Here is a 13,118-nt window from a genome sequence, read left to right on the forward strand (position 1 = left end):
TATCGCTCTGGGTATGTTGGTTGGTTGTCCATGGTCTGATGCGCTTTATTTTGGCTTGAGGAACTGGAATCGTGTGGCCTTTCCCGGCCCGCTCAGGTCAACCTGCGCCCGCTTGGGTTCGGGAGTGCTCGCGGCTGATGCAGGCGACTCGTCGGTGTCCTGGGGCTTCTTCCGCTTCTGGCCGGCACTAACAGGTATGTCCAGCGAGGACTGTTGCTGCGACGCCAGGCGGATAGCCATTTCTTCGTCGCTGATGGTTGCCCGCCTCTCGTTTTCTATTGCCGTGTTGAGCTTGCCGGTTTTGATTTGCTCGCTTGCCAGTTTCTTCGCCGCGTGCGTATTGAGTTGGAGCAGATGGAGGAGGAATGGGCCCGTCAGGACAAGTGGGGAACGTGGGTGTGCTGGGGCAGGAAGCAGGGTGATCTCGGACCCGTGGGAGAGTTGCCCCGCGTTGAGTATCGGCGCTATGGGACGGGGCCATGTCGTCCAGAATCCTGTTGGATGGGCTCCAGACGGACATGGGGCGCTCGGCTGTCTTTGGCGAAAGAGCACAACAGCGGATCCACAGCGCTTGATGTCCAGAGCGATGGTTGCCCAGGCGAGGGCTTGAGGATCCGCTTGCATCCATGTGCTCCAGGCGAAAGCTTGTCTGCTACTTTGGTATTACCACACGGGTTCGGCACTGGCCGATGCTTGGTCCAAGCAAGAGATAGGGTCGCCTCTCGCCCCACAATCGGAGCAGCCCACATGCAAATTCCTACCTCGACTTCTTTGTTGAATGTTCCAAACGACTTTCGTCCGACAGCTACATCCGAGAACGCCATGTAGCTTGTGTCTTGGGTGATTTTGACGGGCCTGCGGGCAACATAGATGGCCACAATGTTGAGCACCTTCCGCAGATAGCAGATGTGTCCGGAGTCGCTTTCCGTCGGGGCAAGAGTAAGAGGGCACTGCTAAAAGCAGACTTTGCGACAAATCGCTCCCTCAGGACGAGACTGGCCCCACAGACTCGATCAAGGACAACAATCATGCTTCGACAGCACATATCGGGCGGCGTACTTTTTGACGGTATCGAGTCCAGAGACCTGGAGGGTCCACTGTGATTCTTTCAGTTCCTTTTGTCGCTGCTCCTCCAGCTGCGATCGGATATTGGCTTCGTGTTGCCGCTGCATGAACTGGAGGGGCAGTGGGGGTATACAGACTCGGTAAGCTCGAGCGCATCTGGTGACTGGGATATGGACTCGTGTAAAGCCAGCAAGGGCTCTGGATGAAACTGCGTTGAGCCATTTCGCTATTTCGCATGTCCCCGTCCCGTCCGAGACTGCAAGATTGCAAGATTGCAAGATTGGAGGATTGTGGGATTGCAAGATCCTATACCTTCATGCCCAGGATTTTGCTCGATAGCTGGTTGCATATCGCAAGGGTGAACGAGCAAACCTGTTAGAGACGGTCATCACTGTCGACTTTCGCCGACTGGCAAAGAGCGGCGGCTTATGCCATCGTGTGCTGCAACCGGGAGGAGGGGACGAGAGGAACGAAGGGCACGATCGCAGTCTCTGGTTGCGACAGACCAGCGATCACCAAGCGATGGACGAGGAGAAGTCCTTACCCCTTTGACGGCGGCATCACGTTTTGACGACATGGTGGCGACGTCCAGCGAACAGATGGGATGGATGGGATGGACGGGCTGGATGGGACGCAGACGAACAGGAAAAAAAAAAAAATGTGACGAAACGCGGAGGCGCGCAGAAAAACCCAGACAAAACGAGCGACAGGGCAGAGCCGCCGGTGCAGATGGGCCGAGCACGGAAATGGCCCAGCACAAACAGCTGCAAAGATGAAGAGATAGGAGGAAGGGCAAGAAAAGTAGAGAAAAATAGAATATGGATCGCAGCAAAAAGAGGTCCCACCGAGATTTGAACTCGGGTTGCAGGAGTCAGAATCCTGAGTGCTAACCACTACACTATGGAACCGATTTCCGCATCGGGGAATCGAACCCCGGCCGTCTCGGTGAGAGCGAGAATTCCTAGCCACTGGACCAATGCGGATTCAGAGAAGCGTCGTGTCGCACAGAGCGGACCCGAACTCGGGTTCCTGAGCCTGGTGCTTCCCGCTGGGTGCCCAGAGGTGTTCTTGCGACGATGGCAGAGAATGCGGCCTGGCAACATCAACTTGGCCATGTTTCCACGGGACACGCACACATCCTCTCTGCGCCCAGATCGCCTCCGGTCGCAGCGGATGTGCAAACAGCACCCACGATCTGCTCGCTCTCGCATGCTCACGCCATCAAGCACACAGATCGAGTGGCACTTGCCGCAGTGGTATGTATTTCGGACGGCATTGGATTCCATGTGCTTCATCCAAATCGGATGGCGCCCGCGGGTCGAGGTGCAGCCACGGTCGTTTCCGTCGAAAGTGCCGTCGCGCCGTCCTCTAGGCCGTCAAGCACCCCCAGGTGGACTAACTCGGTTCCGCACAGTTTGTAGGCTGTCACGCTGTTCTCGAGCTGGGCGACATAGATTCCAATGTCGAGCGTCGTCGACTCTATCGGCCGAGCGATCGACGAATCAGTTTCGGTATTCCACACTCGGCCAAGGCTGTTCTTTAGTTGCTTCAGCGCATGTTCGTCGGCATGGAGATCTGAGGGTGGTACGCCGAGCAAATGGCGCTGGTGAAGAGTAGAGGAGGATCACACCGCCCCCCCCATAACAGCGTCGTCGTCAGAAAGGTGCAGGTTGATTCATTCCACAGAGTACGCTGGGCTGTATGCCCAGGGTTCTGGTACTCAAGAGGCAGCGAGACCGTCTCATAGCCACACTTGCAATCGTCTTCATGCGACCCAATGCCGAGACTTACCCCGTCATCGTGCGAGACGCCCACCGGGAGAATATGGGTATCGTCCGTCACCAGGAGCGAGAACATGTACACGTAGCTGTTGCGGATGGCGATGCTGCCACACGAGGGACACTGTTCAAGCTGCATTCCAGGCTGCCCTCTGGGTGGGAATGACCGGTGGTTGAATGAGAAAGCATGATGAAACGATCACGCACAGTCGGAATCCATGGTCGTCGTCGGAATCAAAAGAAACCCAATAGCGTCGAGGCTGGTCTGGCCACGATCTGGTCAAACAGGCCACTCGATTGCTGTGCGCCTCTGCAGCAAAGACTGATGACTGCTTTGTAATACTGGCGGGATGAGTGCCGTCTTTCCATACCTTGCGTTGCAATCTGGACACAGTTGGCATGTAAAATCCCTCAGGTTCACGGGACGATAGTCCAGGACTTTGACTTTGCAGACAAAGTATCCCTCTCGCTCTTGGGAAAGCTCGCGAAGGGTCTTTCGGGTGGGCCATTGCTGGCCGATTGGGGTAACATCTAAAGGGATGAGCGATTTGGGGGGGGGGAAGGCTCGGCTTTGGTGATTTGCTTGTCCTATCGACAGCGGACGCGAGCCTCTCGCTGGGATGGGCAACCCAAGCTCAAAGATACGCAGCCGCTTCCACCACAACATCACTCAGCATGGAGTGCATGCGGCAAACTGAGTTTCGGGTCGACAGCTGTCGGCGCTCATACGAGCCACGCTGCATGTGGTCCGAGTGGCAAGAGTACCAACACAGTCGGCCACTAACCTGAGATCGGCTGGTTCTTGAGCTTAAACTTGAGCTCGCGTCTGAATCAGATGTGTGTCAGTGCATCCCGCCAAATTGGGCATCCTCCGGCTTTGCATTGGGTGAGGAAACGAGTGATCGCTTGAGCGCCCCTGCGAATCATCGCCAAGACTGAGTGAACAGCCCATCTGCAGCTTCTCCTCCTCGATACCCGAGACAATCGGCCCACCTGATCAAGCCATCAATGCGCTGGTCGTCGGCGCTCACTATGGCACCGCATTTTTTGTGGGCATCGCCGTGGATCGACAGTTCGACGAGACCGTCTGATCGCTTGCGAACGTGCACATTTTGAAACCAGACGTAGTCGTTTTGCTTGAACTGGCTGCCGAATACCGCATGGTTGTCCCTGTGTACGAAGCATTGGTGCACAGCACGAAGACAGTGTCGGAGGGTTCAGTTGGATGCGCCACAGTCCGAGCCAAGCGTGCAAATCGGTCTGCGATGAGTGCGAAGAAGGCATGGTGAAGCGGTCACCGCACCAGAGCGTCAGGTTGATGAGCATGTCACTTGGGAGGACGGGGTCGTCTGCACCGGGATTGTATCTTGCGGCGCTGGATCGAGGCCAGGGTTTGGGAGAGCGATATCAGCTGTGCGTTTACGACTTGATCGCTGGCGGATGGCCCCTCCCTGCGACGCTGCCGGCTGTGTTGCCGATATTGACAGCGACACCTGGTTGGTGTCTTGGTCCAGTGTCGACCACGAGACAGTGTTCAGGGTACTTACAAGCAACGAGGGTTGGCTGTATAATCCGTGACGAGTAGAACAAGTCGCTCGCCACTTCCGCCTTCGCATTTGTGGACGATCTGTGTGCCCGACGATTAACAAGAATGGCGGATGAGCATTGTTGCTCGCTGGCAAAGCCAGTCAAGCATCACGATCGAGGCAATCACGCCGCTCAGCAGTGGCGATCCTGGCGTTCATGAGCTATGGCCATAGTCATGGCTCCGGCTCAAAGCAGCCAGTTCGTCCCCGTTCTCAAGAATGCACTGCGAGCCAGACCCACCTGGACAAACATGTCACAATACTCCTGGCTGTCGTCCAAGTCACAGATCCGCATGATTTTGCGCTTCAAGCCCGGACCAACCTGCCCCGTTTGCCCGGCCTGTCCGGCGTGCCCAGCATCGGCGTCCTACCCCGGATTTCGAAGCGCTCGGCTGGTAGATGGTGCTGGTGCGCCAGTGCCTCAGCTCGGTCGAGATCGCAATATCGGCTTCGCTCAGGGATGGACGGGTTGGTGGAGGGCGCCTCGAATCGAGTGTATCGACGACGACGAACTGCGAGCCTCGGGTCGACACACCTTGCAACCTGCCGCTGTATCTAGATATCTGGGCGATCCAAGACCAACCGCCCCCAGAGCGATGTGTGTGTTGAAGGATGAGAGATGGGCCGTGAGCTGCGAGAGCTTCCTGGTCCTTTCCGTGCCATGAGTAACAGCCTTCTGCACGATCGCACTATGGGCCCCGGATCAGATCGATCCTCTCGTGGGCCTTACACGGATATGGTGGCATTTCAGAATGTCTTCCTTTGCAACGACGGGAAACATCTCTGGGGTCGGCCGGAAGATATTGACGGCCATGCCTTGCGGATACGATGGGTCGCTGAGGATGACGCTCATAACGCAGTCTGGTACAAGAGAGTCATGGGGGCACGGATTAAGACTGATCATCTTGGGCGAGATGCAGCGAGCCGTATGCTTGCTGGACGGACAGGGATGTGATCGCTACCGGTTCCCTTGGACTTGCGGATTTCGGAGAGAGAAACGACCACGCCATAGAAGCTGCTGACGACGGTATCGGGCACGAGCGAGCCTATGCCCGTCGGCGGCCTGTGCCGTGCAGATGGCGCCGGCAGGTTCATGGTTGTCGGGGCTGGTTGGTTCGCTGGCTGGCTGGTTCGTTCGCTGTTCGTGACGATGAAGGGAGAGCAAATGGCTGACGAGGGCTGGACATGCGCAGATGGACTTGTCGAGACGCTGCCCGCGACACACACGCGGAGAATCGGCAATCATGTCCAAGGCTTGCACCGGCACGGCGATTCCCGAATGCGATGCACCGACTGCAGAACGACGATATCGCCCCACAATGTCTCGTCAGCCAAGTTCATCGCGGCGGCGTTCGGCCGGGCGGTCGACCGACGCCATTCAGCCCGCATATCTGCTCTCCCGCTTCAGCTGGCTCGCTTTGATCCTGGCATGCGCTGCCCAGAGCCTTTGCCCTCGCGCTTGCTCCTGCTGTCCCCTCCAGACACCCCGAAGGCCGTCCTGCATGCATCCTCCAAGACACTCGTGCTGGCATTCCCCCCAAGGCCTTGCTTGCGTCGCCCTCATGACCCCAAGATGATCCCCAATCAGGCACAGCTCCCCTGCCACCTTGATCCCCCCCGCCAAACCCACGGTGCCAAGCGCGGCGCTTGTCCGACCGAGCATGTCCGCCCACGCCTGTGCCACAACTGCGCCCTTGTCAGCGCCGCGCCGGCCAATCGCGCGCCGGCCCGGTGACCCGCTGCCGCCGTGGCCGCCTTCCTTTTCGGGCGGTGGCTCGTGCTGCGCACCGTGACAAATGCCGCCGCCTCTCGTCCGCTTCTCGTCCGCTTCTCGCCCGCGCGAGCCGCGCTCTCGCCCTCGGCTGCGCTCTCGCCGCCGCTGTGGCTCAGCCGCTATAAAGCCGTCCCGCCGCCCGCCGCCCTCCCCCCTCCTTTTTTTTTTCTTCTCTTCCTCGCACACCCTCCCTCCTTACTAGAACACATATCCCACTCATAGACCCGCAACCATGTGCTGTTAAATCCGCGTCCCGCCCCCCAAGCGCACCTGAGATTCTCATCTCTCCTCTCTCTCTTTTTCAAAATGTGTTGACTCGCTCGTAATTTATAGTCTCAAACTTTTAGTTTGCTGCACTCATTCTGCCCATCATGACTCCGTTCGTGAAAGTAAAATCTCTTTAAGCTCGACCTACCCAGCTTCTGCCCTTTTTTTCGTTTTGAACCACCTCCCCCCAGTTCATTTCCTCCCTCTGTTTCGACCTTGAAAATCACTACTATGCCAATGACTTCCTCAGAATTCGACTTCAACCCTCTGGAATTCAACTTTGGCCCCTCCGGCCCTAGTTCCCTCCAAACGTCGCCCCTCGTCTCCTCGGCGGACCTGTTTGCCTCGCTCGATGGCAGCCACAGCACGGCGATGCTTCTGCAGGACCTGCTGATGCCTGCGGGCCTCTCGGCCTCGGCTCCTGCTTTGCTCGCCGAATCGCGTCTGCCGCTCGGCTTTGCAACCAGCCCCACCGTTTCCCCTGCGAACGAGTGCCTCCAGGACTTTTCCAACTCGCTCTTCCCCACCCCCCAGCAGTCGCCCCTGTCCGAGTTTGTCTGCAGCGACCCCTTCGCCTCGCCTGCGGCCTCGTCCTTGGCCCTGTTCCCGTCAACGCCCAGCCTGACCCAGGCTGCTGCGATGCCCTCGCCCAGCATCAGCATTCCTTGGACTCCTGCCACGCCCGTGGTCTCGACGCCTTCGACGCCGGTGCTGCCCTCCTCCGGCATTGATCTCGGCGCCTTGATTGGACTCGCCATTGCTGGCGCAATCAAGCAGCAGCCCCCTCCTCCAAGCGCGGCCGCTCCTGCCACGTCCGTCGCAAACATTCCGCCAATCACGATCCAGCAAACCTACCGTGGGCAGAAGCGCAACGTGACCGCCGCCGAGATCATTGCCGAGGAGCAGCTCAAGCGCCAGAAGAACACGGACGCCGCGCGCCGCTCCCGCCAACGCAAGGCCGAACGCATGGACACGCTCGAGCGCCAGATCAAGGAGATGGCTGCCGAGCGCGCCAAGTTCCAGGCCCAGCTCAACGCCATGAACGAGCGCGACGCCGCCCGCGTCAAGGAGATTGAGGCCCTCAAGGCTGCTCTCAGCCACGCCAATGTTCTCCTCGGCGAGGTCGGTCTCGGCATTGCCGAGCTCGACAAGCCGCTGTGAGCGACGGAGGTGGCCCTCTGTTTGCAGCTTCTCCCGCAACTCACGATTTTCCCTCTCCATCTCGTTCCATTTCCATCCATTTCATCTCCATTCCATCCGACATTTTCCTCTCGATCGATTCTTGTGAGCCCATTTCCAAAATCCTGATTTTCAAATAAATTCTTTTTTTTTTGTTCAATCCCAAGCTCTATCCCGTGCTCAGATATATGGCAGAGGTGTGGTGTGTGGTGTTGTGAGGTGCACTCGAGATTGGATCTGTTTCACTGGCTTATGGTGGTCGTTGCCATCCTTGCTTGCCATTTGCAGCGACAGTCGACCTTCAAGTGTGCAAACGTGCAGCCGCATTGCCATTGCGACTCTGATCTGCACACAGCAGCGGTCTTTTGGTCGACCGATCATCATAGCATTCGTGGCTGATGAGTGAATGTGTATTTAAGATCTAGAAGCAAGCAGAGGCTGGGCAGCGTCTCGGGGTTCTCGAGATTGGCGAGCGCTGCCTCAGTTCAAGGAGAGGGTAAAAGAAAGAGAGCGAGAGAAGAAAAAAAAAAGAAAGGGCAGAGACAAGAGCGAGAGAACAGGGTCGCGAGGTCGATTGGGGGAGGAGGCAAACTGATCGAAGCGGACCCAAGCCGGGCCGAGCCAGTCAAGCCAGGGCGGAGGTTGACGACAGCCCCAGGCGAGGACAAGTTGGCGCAAAGGCTGGAGGAGACATGGACGGGGGGGGGATCGAAGCGGACCAGATGGGATTAGATCGGATTGGATCGGATTGGATCGGACAGGATCGGATCGGTAAAGAAATGCGATGGACTGGGAATGGGGCCGAGTTTGACCAATGTCGATGTCGATGTCGCTTTAGTTTAGAGCGTTAGACCAAGGACGGCAACAGCAGCACCAAAGGCAAGCGAGACCAAGGGGACGGCCAGGGTGGCAGCGGAGGACGAGGGCTTGGAGCTCGGGGACGAGCTGGTAGTGCTGCTGGCGGCGACAGGCGAGGGCGACGGCGTCGGAGTGGGCAGGGTGCAGTTTCCGGTCAAGCCAGCGCGGCCAGTGTCGCCGAGGGCAACCGAGACGGCGAGCAGGTTGGCGGGGGTGGCCGGGATGCCGCCATAGCAGACGGTCGAGATGCTGTAGGTGATGGCAGCACCGGCAGGGCTGCTCACGTAGACAAAGAAGAGATCGGTGGTGCCGGGGGCAATGGTGGCATTGCACGAGTCGGTGTGCTGCAGAGGGGGGTTGCTGAAGCCGCTGACGGTGATGGTCTTGCCGGCGAGCGAGGGCTGACCCTTATAGTCGCAGGCAACGGAGATGTCGGCCGAGTAGTTGGCGCCGGGGCTGTTTGGAGCGATGGACAGATGGGCGGATGGTGGTGAAAGACAGTAATTAGAGATGGCCGTTGATGATCAAGCCGAGGGTAAATAACAAGTGGCAGTGTCGGGAGAGTGTGGGATTGGAGAACAACAGCGGCAACGGCAGCAACAGTAGCAACAGCAATAACAATAACAATAACAACAGAAGCGGCCTTGGTCGTTCGTTTGGTCTCTGTCGCCAGACCCGACACAACCTGCGCGGACAACACACTTACCCCGACGAGTTGCCGACCAGGTCGACGACGGTGCCGAGCAGAGTGTACTGCGTGCAGGTCGCCAGGCACTGGGCGTTGCTACCGCAGCTCTGAATGACGCTGCAGGTGAAGGTGCCGTCGGTCTGGGCGAGCGCTGCACAACCAGCACGCAGACACAGCGGGGAATAGAGAGAGGCGATAGCGCATGATGGTGGTGGTGATAGAGCATGGCGATAGAGTAGATGGCATAAGTGGATGCAAAGCGGCAGTTTCGATAGGTCCCCGGCGGTGCACTCCTCTGTCTGCAGCACACAGGAATAGGCCAGGCCACACCCCAGCCGGCGATACAGAAAGCGGGTCTTACCAGAGCCGGCGAGGGCCAGGAGCGAGAGAGCAGTGATGGACTTCATGGCGGCGGATGGACTGACGGAGTGGTGTGCAGATGGAGAGATGGACAGATGGCCGGACAGACTAGACGAATGCTGGCAGCAGAAGCGCTTATGAGGAAAAGAGAGGCGATCGGCACCCAAAGCCAAAGAGCGGCCGACCGAAAAGCGCCTCGACAGGGACGACGTCGGAAAAGAAGGCCGGCCGGAAAAGGAAGGCGCGCCGCGGCGCCCGCCAATGGGAGCGCGTGGCCGGCTGCGCGTGCATGCTGCGCAACACTGTACTGTGGCCGCCGTGTGCTGCGACGCGCGCTGGTCGTGTGGCACCAGCTGCGGTGCGCGTTTGGGCTTCTGGATGCGGCTGTGGTTGGCGGTGGAGGTGGTGGTGGTGGGGGACCGCGGTGATGCCCACGGTCACCAACGTGGTGGCCATGGCACTCGACCAACATGGCCTGGCCGTTCTGTGCATGCACATGCACCAGGCCTGTCGCCGGCCCAAGGATCTGGGTCGAGCATCAGGAGCATCAGGAGCATCAGGAGCATCAGGAGCATCAGGAGCATCAGGAGCATCAGGAGCATCAGGAGCATCAGGGACGGCGAGCATGGTCTATTCCCGGACTGCTCCCACCACCACCGCTACCGCCATCGCGACCAGCGCTGTCGCCAGCCCCGCCGACCATCCGGGCCTCTGTCCTTCCGAATACACCATCACAATTTTGGTTCCGTTGGTCCCGTTGACGACTTGCAGCCCGTTGTTCGGCGCAGGGGCCGGCGTCGACAGCGGCGTCGGCAGAGCACACCACGGATTGCCGTACTGCGTGCCGTTCGTGCCTGTCCCGGTGCTCGGGTACAGCCCCACGACATTGCTGAGGTGCTGGACGGTATCGTTCGTCACCGCAAACCCTCCGTAGCAGATCGATGTCAGATTGTAGATCGTGAAGGACGTCCCCAGCAGCACATTCTTGTATGTCGTCGAGTTAAAAAAGAACAGCCGGGTGTCGCCCACGCTGACGTCCGCCTGGCACACTTCGTTGGTCGGCACTGCGGCGGTTGGCTGTGCCCGGGTGATGTTGGGGGCATGGTTGAAGTTGTTGATGGTCATGATGTTCCCGTAGAAGCTGCCCTTGAAGCTGCACTGCACAAGGACATTGGCCGAGTAGTTTCCGCTGGCCCTGGCGATCGAGTTCCGAGGTGGCCCGTCCGAGTGAGCACAGCCAGCATCAGTCTCGGGCTTGGACGTTGTGTGCGTGCAGCATATTTGCAATTCACCCTCACAGCCAGTACCAGTCCCAGTCCCAGTACTAGTACCAGCATCACTACGAGCATCACTACCAGCATCGGCCACAGCAGCAACACTCACGCCGGCAATCCGGTGCCCGTGTTGACGTTGATGACCCGCCCCAGCACAATGTACGGGCTGCATGTGCTGAGGCATTCAATATCGCTGTTGGGGCATGGATACGAAGCTGTGCATGGATAGTATCCTGCGTACACCTCCGCTGCTGAGAGCGCAGAGCCGTCAGTTTGCAATCTGGCAGACTTGTCCCTTCTCGCCCCGCCAGTACTCCACACACACCACCGTGGCTCTCCTTTTCAGCCTCTGCTCCTCATACGATGTATCTGCCATACCTAGAAGCGACAAGAGGAACAGCGTGCCGCTCAAGTTCATCGCGGTGGTCTCTGGTTGAATCGATAGTGCGTCGCCGAGATAGCAAGCACTTCAAGTCCGGCTCTGACCCTGGCTCTGCTCGCAAATCCCTCTGGCATCGCTGCGACTTTGGGAGCCTGTGTCGTCTGCGCCAGCCTTGCCTCAGTGTTTGGTAACCTTGGCAGAAGCACACTGCTGCTTTCTGGAACAGCGCTCTCGAAAAACTGATTCGGAGAAGCACAGATTGCCAACTCTGTTCCGCTTGTGCTGCCAGTCTGTTCCGTTTGCGCTCTCAGTCTGGTCGCAGTCCTGTCTCACGCCCTTCCTCCAGCGAATCTCGGCGTCGGAGCTACAATATGGAGCAGAAATGCACAAGCATTGCAGTGAATGGCGATATTTCTTCAATGTGGTCGATATATCCATGCTCTACGACTCCCCTCCGCTGCCTCGAGCCTGCCTGTTCCTTGCAACACACTACCGCCCTTCGTTTGTACATCCCCACTTTTATGACTGCTCTCGCCCACTCCGTGTGGGCTGAAGGATTCGCAAAACAGTGCCGGTCGCTCGTTAACAGTGGTTATGTATTCTGCGACTGGATGAGCGGGCTAGTGCTTCCTATCGCCCCTATCGTTCCAATTGCATATCACCGCACATCGCTCCACATCGCTTCATGTCGTTCCGCATCGCTTCAGTTCCTTGGTACTTCTAGTTAGCCGCCAGCAGTGCCACCAGCGACCCCATGCCAGCGACAGCGACGGCAAACTTGCCCAGTCGCGGCGAGACGGCGTCGCTCCCCGCGATGAAGCTGCCGCCCGATCCACCCGACACCGTTGGAGGCGGGGGAGGAGGGGCTTGAGGAGCCGGAAGTGTGCAGCTCGCGCTTCCAAACAGCGCACCGCTTGTGCCGACACTGGCTCCGATAACGTTGCTGACGTGCTGGATACTGTCGGCAGTCACGGGAATGCCTCCGTAGCAGACCGTCGAGATGGCATAGGTCTTGACGGTCGACGTCGACAGGCTGGAGATGTAAATGAAGAAGAGGTACTGCTTGCCGTCCGCGGAAATGCTGCCGTTGCAGGAGTTGGTGGGCGTTGCCGGTGGGTTACTGAACCCCGAGATCGTCAGGACTTGGCCGGCCAGCGATACGCCGCCTTTAAAACTGCATTGGACCACCACGCTGGCGGAGTAGGTGGAGCCTGGGCTGGAAGCGGCAGCAGGTCAGCATCCACCCGCCACCAGGGTCAGTACTGTTAGCGCCAGTATCTGTCGTACCAGTGCCGGCACACTATGCTCTATCGATGAGCATTCGAGAGACCGCCCAGTCTGATGCCGCCGCCGATTTCACCACCGACCTACCCAAGGACAGTACCGTTTGGTGAAATCACCTGTGAAACGGTTCCCATCACGACAATGTTGCTGCAAGTCGAGAGACACTCGACATCGTTCCCGCAGTTGATGCCAGACGAGCAGCTGTATGTTGCCGCTTGACAGGACGCTGAGGTTTGAAGTGTTTTAGTAGCAAGCTCAGGGATTTCAAGAGTTGGTTTGATACTTGTCCACTACGATCGCAGGACAGCCTCCTGTCAAAGATCGCAGCGGGCCATCTGCACTCGATTCCAGCACTTGTCTCCCGTCGCACTGGATATCAACCCTCAGTATCCATCGCGGCGCTCACGTATCCTTACCCATTCCTGCTACGAAACCAAGCAACGCGATCAAAAGCTTCATCTTGAACTGAATCAGAGGAGCGGGAGCTTGGCTGGTTTGGACGATTGGCTGCTTCCCCAGTCGGCGAATGTGCTGAATAGCCAGCGGGGTTCTGACGACGGCTTGTGGATTCTGCTGCAGCGGGCTGCTACATCTAGCGTATCGCTTCGGGGGGCCAGACCATC

The 13,118-nt window shown here is 58.4% G+C and overlaps 5 protein-coding genes and 2 non-coding genes across 7 annotated transcripts; 1 reads left to right on the forward strand and 6 right to left on the reverse strand.

Moving 5' to 3' along the window:
• Positions 1 to 20: 20 nt before the first annotated feature.
• BJ171DRAFT_509741 (uncharacterized protein) lies at positions 21 to 1,830 on the reverse strand. The gene is made up of 5 exons (XM_053111430.1): positions 1,610 to 1,830; positions 1,378 to 1,404; positions 1,060 to 1,175; positions 762 to 855; positions 21 to 324 (listed from the first exon to the last, which is right to left on the reverse strand). The coding sequence occupies exons 1-5, from the start codon at positions 1,640 to 1,642 to the stop codon at positions 46 to 48; spliced, it is 549 nt and encodes a 182-aa protein (XP_052965563.1). The 5' UTR covers positions 1,643 to 1,830; the 3' UTR covers positions 21 to 45.
• Positions 1,831 to 1,901: 71 nt separating this feature from the next.
• Positions 1,902 to 1,973, reverse strand: BJ171DRAFT_t162. Its single transcript has one exon. It is a non-coding gene; the product is annotated as a tRNA-Gln (tRNA).
• A 3-nt stretch (positions 1,974 to 1,976) lies between these two features.
• On the reverse strand, positions 1,977 to 2,048 carry BJ171DRAFT_t161. Its single transcript has one exon. It is a non-coding gene; the product is annotated as a tRNA-Glu (tRNA).
• A 251-nt stretch (positions 2,049 to 2,299) lies between these two features.
• BJ171DRAFT_509746 (uncharacterized protein) lies at positions 2,300 to 5,959 on the reverse strand. The gene is made up of 11 exons (XM_053111431.1): positions 5,392 to 5,959; positions 5,160 to 5,290; positions 4,748 to 4,992; positions 4,671 to 4,698; positions 4,391 to 4,470; positions 4,147 to 4,218; positions 3,837 to 4,013; positions 3,629 to 3,669; positions 3,215 to 3,374; positions 2,857 to 2,995; positions 2,300 to 2,668 (listed from the first exon to the last, which is right to left on the reverse strand). Exons 1-11 carry the CDS (start codon positions 5,522 to 5,524, stop codon positions 2,357 to 2,359), a joined length of 1,518 nt encoding a protein of 505 aa, XP_052965564.1. The 5' UTR covers positions 5,525 to 5,959; the 3' UTR covers positions 2,300 to 2,356.
• A 402-nt stretch (positions 5,960 to 6,361) lies between these two features.
• On the forward strand, positions 6,362 to 7,809 carry BJ171DRAFT_509750 (uncharacterized protein). Its single transcript, XM_053111432.1, has one exon. The coding sequence runs from the start codon at positions 6,702 to 6,704 to the stop codon at positions 7,629 to 7,631; it is 930 nt and encodes a 309-aa protein (XP_052965565.1). The 5' UTR covers positions 6,362 to 6,701; the 3' UTR covers positions 7,632 to 7,809.
• Positions 7,810 to 8,037: 228 nt separating this feature from the next.
• Positions 8,038 to 9,724, reverse strand: BJ171DRAFT_509751 (uncharacterized protein). The gene is made up of 3 exons (XM_053111433.1): positions 9,557 to 9,724; positions 9,214 to 9,346; positions 8,038 to 8,963 (listed from the first exon to the last, which is right to left on the reverse strand). The coding sequence occupies exons 1-3, from the start codon at positions 9,600 to 9,602 to the stop codon at positions 8,489 to 8,491; spliced, it is 654 nt and encodes a 217-aa protein (XP_052965566.1). The 5' UTR covers positions 9,603 to 9,724; the 3' UTR covers positions 8,038 to 8,488.
• A 2,207-nt stretch (positions 9,725 to 11,931) lies between these two features.
• On the reverse strand, positions 11,932 to 12,954 carry BJ171DRAFT_475837 (uncharacterized protein; the record flags this gene model as incomplete). The annotated part of the gene is made up of 3 exons (XM_053108802.1): positions 11,932 to 12,427; positions 12,583 to 12,721; positions 12,912 to 12,954. 3 exons carry the CDS (start codon positions 12,952 to 12,954, stop codon positions 11,932 to 11,934), a joined length of 678 nt encoding a protein of 225 aa, XP_052965567.1.
• Positions 12,955 to 13,118: the final 164 nt, after the last annotated feature.

The sequence above is a fragment of the Polychytrium aggregatum genome (genome assembly GCF_025602895.1).
Source record: "Polychytrium aggregatum strain JEL109 chromosome Unknown BJ171scaffold_24, whole genome shotgun sequence".
Lineage (NCBI taxonomy): Eukaryota > Fungi > Chytridiomycota > Chytridiomycetes > Polychytriales > Polychytrium > Polychytrium aggregatum.

Bases quoted from the DNA above. Each gene is read 5' to 3' on its own strand.
- BJ171DRAFT_509741 (XM_053111430.1), bottom strand. From the start codon at position 1,642: ATGTCGTCAAAACGTGATGCCGCCGTCAAAGGG. The intron at 1,405-1,609 runs GTAAGGACTTCT...ATATGCAACCAG, and splicing joins GTGATGCCGCCGTCAAAGGG to CTATCGAGCAAAATCCTGGG. The intron at 856-1,059 runs GTACGCCGCCCG...TGTTGCCCGCAG, and splicing joins GGACTCGATACCGTCAAAAA to GCCCGTCAAAATCACCCAAG.
- BJ171DRAFT_509746 (XM_053111431.1), bottom strand. From the start codon at position 5,524: ATGAACCTGCCGGCGCCATCTGCACGGCACAGGCCGCCGACGGGCATA. The intron at 2,996-3,214 runs GTATGGAAAGAC...ATTCCCACCCAG, and splicing joins TGTCCAGATTGCAACGCAAG to AGGGCAGCCTGGAATGCAGC. The intron at 2,669-2,856 runs GTAAGTCTCGGC...ACTCTTCACCAG, and splicing joins GCGTCTCGCACGATGACGGG to CGCCATTTGCTCGGCGTACC.
- BJ171DRAFT_509750 (XM_053111432.1), top strand. From the start codon at position 6,702: ATGCCAATGACTTCCTCAGAATTCGACTTCAACCCTCTGGAATTCAAC.
- BJ171DRAFT_509751 (XM_053111433.1), bottom strand. From the start codon at position 9,602: ATGAAGTCCATCACTGCTCTCTCGCTCCTGGCCCTCGCCGGCTCTG. The intron at 9,347-9,556 runs GTAAGACCCGCT...CTGGTTGTGCAG, and splicing joins CCTGGCCCTCGCCGGCTCTG to CGCTCGCCCAGACCGACGGC. The intron at 8,964-9,213 runs GTAAGTGTGTTG...CGCTCCAAACAG, and splicing joins CTGGTCGGCAACTCGTCGGG to CCCCGGCGCCAACTACTCGG.